Raw genomic sequence first — 2,500 nt, 5'->3', positions numbered from 1 at the left:
TTTTCTTTCTGTTGATTGGATGGAGTAGCTGGACAGACAACCTCTGTGTGTCTGTTCATCGATCGTGAATGGAGAGAGAGACAGAGAGCTGTCACTTTGTCTCTGGAAGGATTTTGTCCATCACTGACACACACACACACACACACACACACACACACACACACACACACACACACACACACACACACACACACACACACACACACACACACACACACACACACACACACACACACACACACACACACACACACACACACACACACACACTCCCAGCACTGTTGCTCCAGACTGGCTTGAGTAACCTCCTGGGATCTCTTGGGTCCAGACAGTTGATGAGAGAAGGAGCTAAAGCCACTTGGCCCAACACTCTGACTCATAGTGGGAACAGGAGACCACAGCCTAGTGACATGGCTGTAAATCCAACCAGACACACTGGGACATGCAGAGATAAAAACAGACTGGGTCAGACTCTCCAGAACACACACACACACACACACACACACAAATACACACATAGGTACACACACACACACACACACACACACACACACACACACACACACACACACACACACACACATGCACACACACAGAAGACATGGCCACCACAGGAATCTGTGGTCTAGAATCACTGCTATCCTAAGAATGTCAATTGCACAGCAATATCGCTCCATAAATGTGGGCCTGTGCTTTGAAGAAGCACATTATTCATTGAAAAATATGGAAACTCAAAAGTTAAATTTCTGCGGGCAATCATCAAGCCTGCAATAAGGATAAACTAAACACATTACTCCCTGTGGAGGGTCGTTTAACATAGCAGGAGGCTGAGTGGTGTGTTGTAAATTTACTCCGGCCCACTGTCAGTAATAGAACCCTGCACTGTTAACGATCTGGTATTTGTCCTGTCCCATCTAATCCCACTCTGATGCAGAGTGATTCTAAAGCTCTCAGCTGTACTCTACTTACTTATCTGGCCAGGTTGTACATTTTGAATCGTTTTGATCTAATTTAATGTAGAAATACATTAGGCTCTGTTTGTCAAGGTTTTGAAATGGGGCTACGATCATGTTTCTTCACCCAGTCCCAGTCCCAGCCACTGCTCTGCCCTGTTCTGTTGTGCTTGGCCCAGTGCTATACACCAGCTCTACACCCTTACTATAACTCCCTCAACCCACAGTCTTGACCTCCAGCCCCAGCTCCTACACAATAGCGTGGTGTGGCAGGCAGCTGCGTCTCTCCAGTCTCCTCTAAGCCTTGTTAAGACCCGTTTTAAAAGCTGTGAACTGACCTGGAGATAAACAGCCAGGCAGACCAGACCAGGCCAGGCTGGGGCTGTAAGGGAGGGTGGGGGATAGGGCTGAGGCTGGTAACAGACAGCAACCAGTCCTGCACACACACACACACACACACACACACACACACACACACACACACACACACACACACACACACACACACACACACACACACACACACACACACACACTAATGGGGTTCAGAGACAGCTTGTTTCTCCAGACCATATGAGGCTGATTAAGAAACAGATTTCTAGAGTTTCTGTGTGTGCGTGCATGCGTGTCTCAGTGTATATAGTATATGTGTGTGTGTGTGTGTGTGTGTGTGTGTGTGTGTGTGTGTGTGTGTGTGTGTGTGTGTGTGTGTGTTATGTCTTTGTCTGTCCCTGCTGATGATGATGCTGAAGATGTAGGATTACTTAGTTTTGTTGTTGCTATAGTGAACTATGTTTTTATGTGCTGTTTGTGCTGTGCTGATATCTATTTCTCTGTCTTCATCCCTCTGTCTCTCTTCTCTCTCTCACACACCCTCTCTCTCTCTCTCTCTCTGCAGACGACTGGAGCAGAATGGGATCAAGTCAGTTCCTCCTGGAGCCTTCTCCCCCTACAAGAAACTCCGCAGGATGTAAGTACACTCACTCTAGGACTATAGAACGTACAGTATGTAAGAATACTCTCAAAAGAGCTAAAGAACCAATGTAGGTACACTTGGCCCAGAGCTGAAGAACATATGCACAACAAGTACACTTGCCCCAGGGCTGAAGAGCGTATGTAAGTACAGTACACTAGCTGTAGGGTTTCAGTGTAGAAGTAAGTACACACTGGCTGTTGGACTACATGAGTAATAACAGCTCTCATGTTCCACTGCTGCCCACTGGTATTCCCAGGCTGGTTAGTGCATCCCTGTCCCTCTCTCCCTGCGTGGGCACACTGTAAACTGTGGCTCAGATAATTATGGTGGACATGGGAGTATGGGGGATGAAGAGTGTGCTGGTATGAAGGCTGATGGTTTCCTCTCCTCTCCTCTCCTCTCCTCTCCTCTCCTCTCCTCTCCTCTCCTCTCCTCTCCTCTCTTAATGACAACCCAGTCTGAGTGGTAACCACCACCAACAGTCAGTCCAGTCCAGTCCAATCCCAACCTCCGCTATACCAGTACCTGACCCCAAGCATAACTATGGCTGGGCCGGAGGAGGGAGGGAATG

At 48.0% G+C, this 2,500-nt stretch overlaps 1 protein-coding gene across 1 annotated transcript in view; it reads left to right on the top strand.

The window, feature by feature from the left end:
* Positions 1-2,500, top strand: part of slit1a (slit homolog 1a) — a 91,377-nt gene that overhangs the window by 65,413 nt on the left and 23,464 nt on the right. The window contains 1 exon segment of the mRNA XM_083694518.1: positions 1,852-1,923. Within this exon segment, the coding sequence (XP_083550644.1) occupies positions 1,852-1,923 (72 nt within the window).

Source organism: Argentina silus (assembly GCF_951799395.1).
Source record: "Argentina silus genome assembly, chromosome: X".
Lineage (NCBI taxonomy): Eukaryota > Metazoa > Chordata > Actinopteri > Argentiniformes > Argentinidae > Argentina > Argentina silus.
The sequence above is the reverse complement of the archived record's forward strand: the minus strand, read 5'-3'. Positions and strand labels throughout refer to the sequence as shown.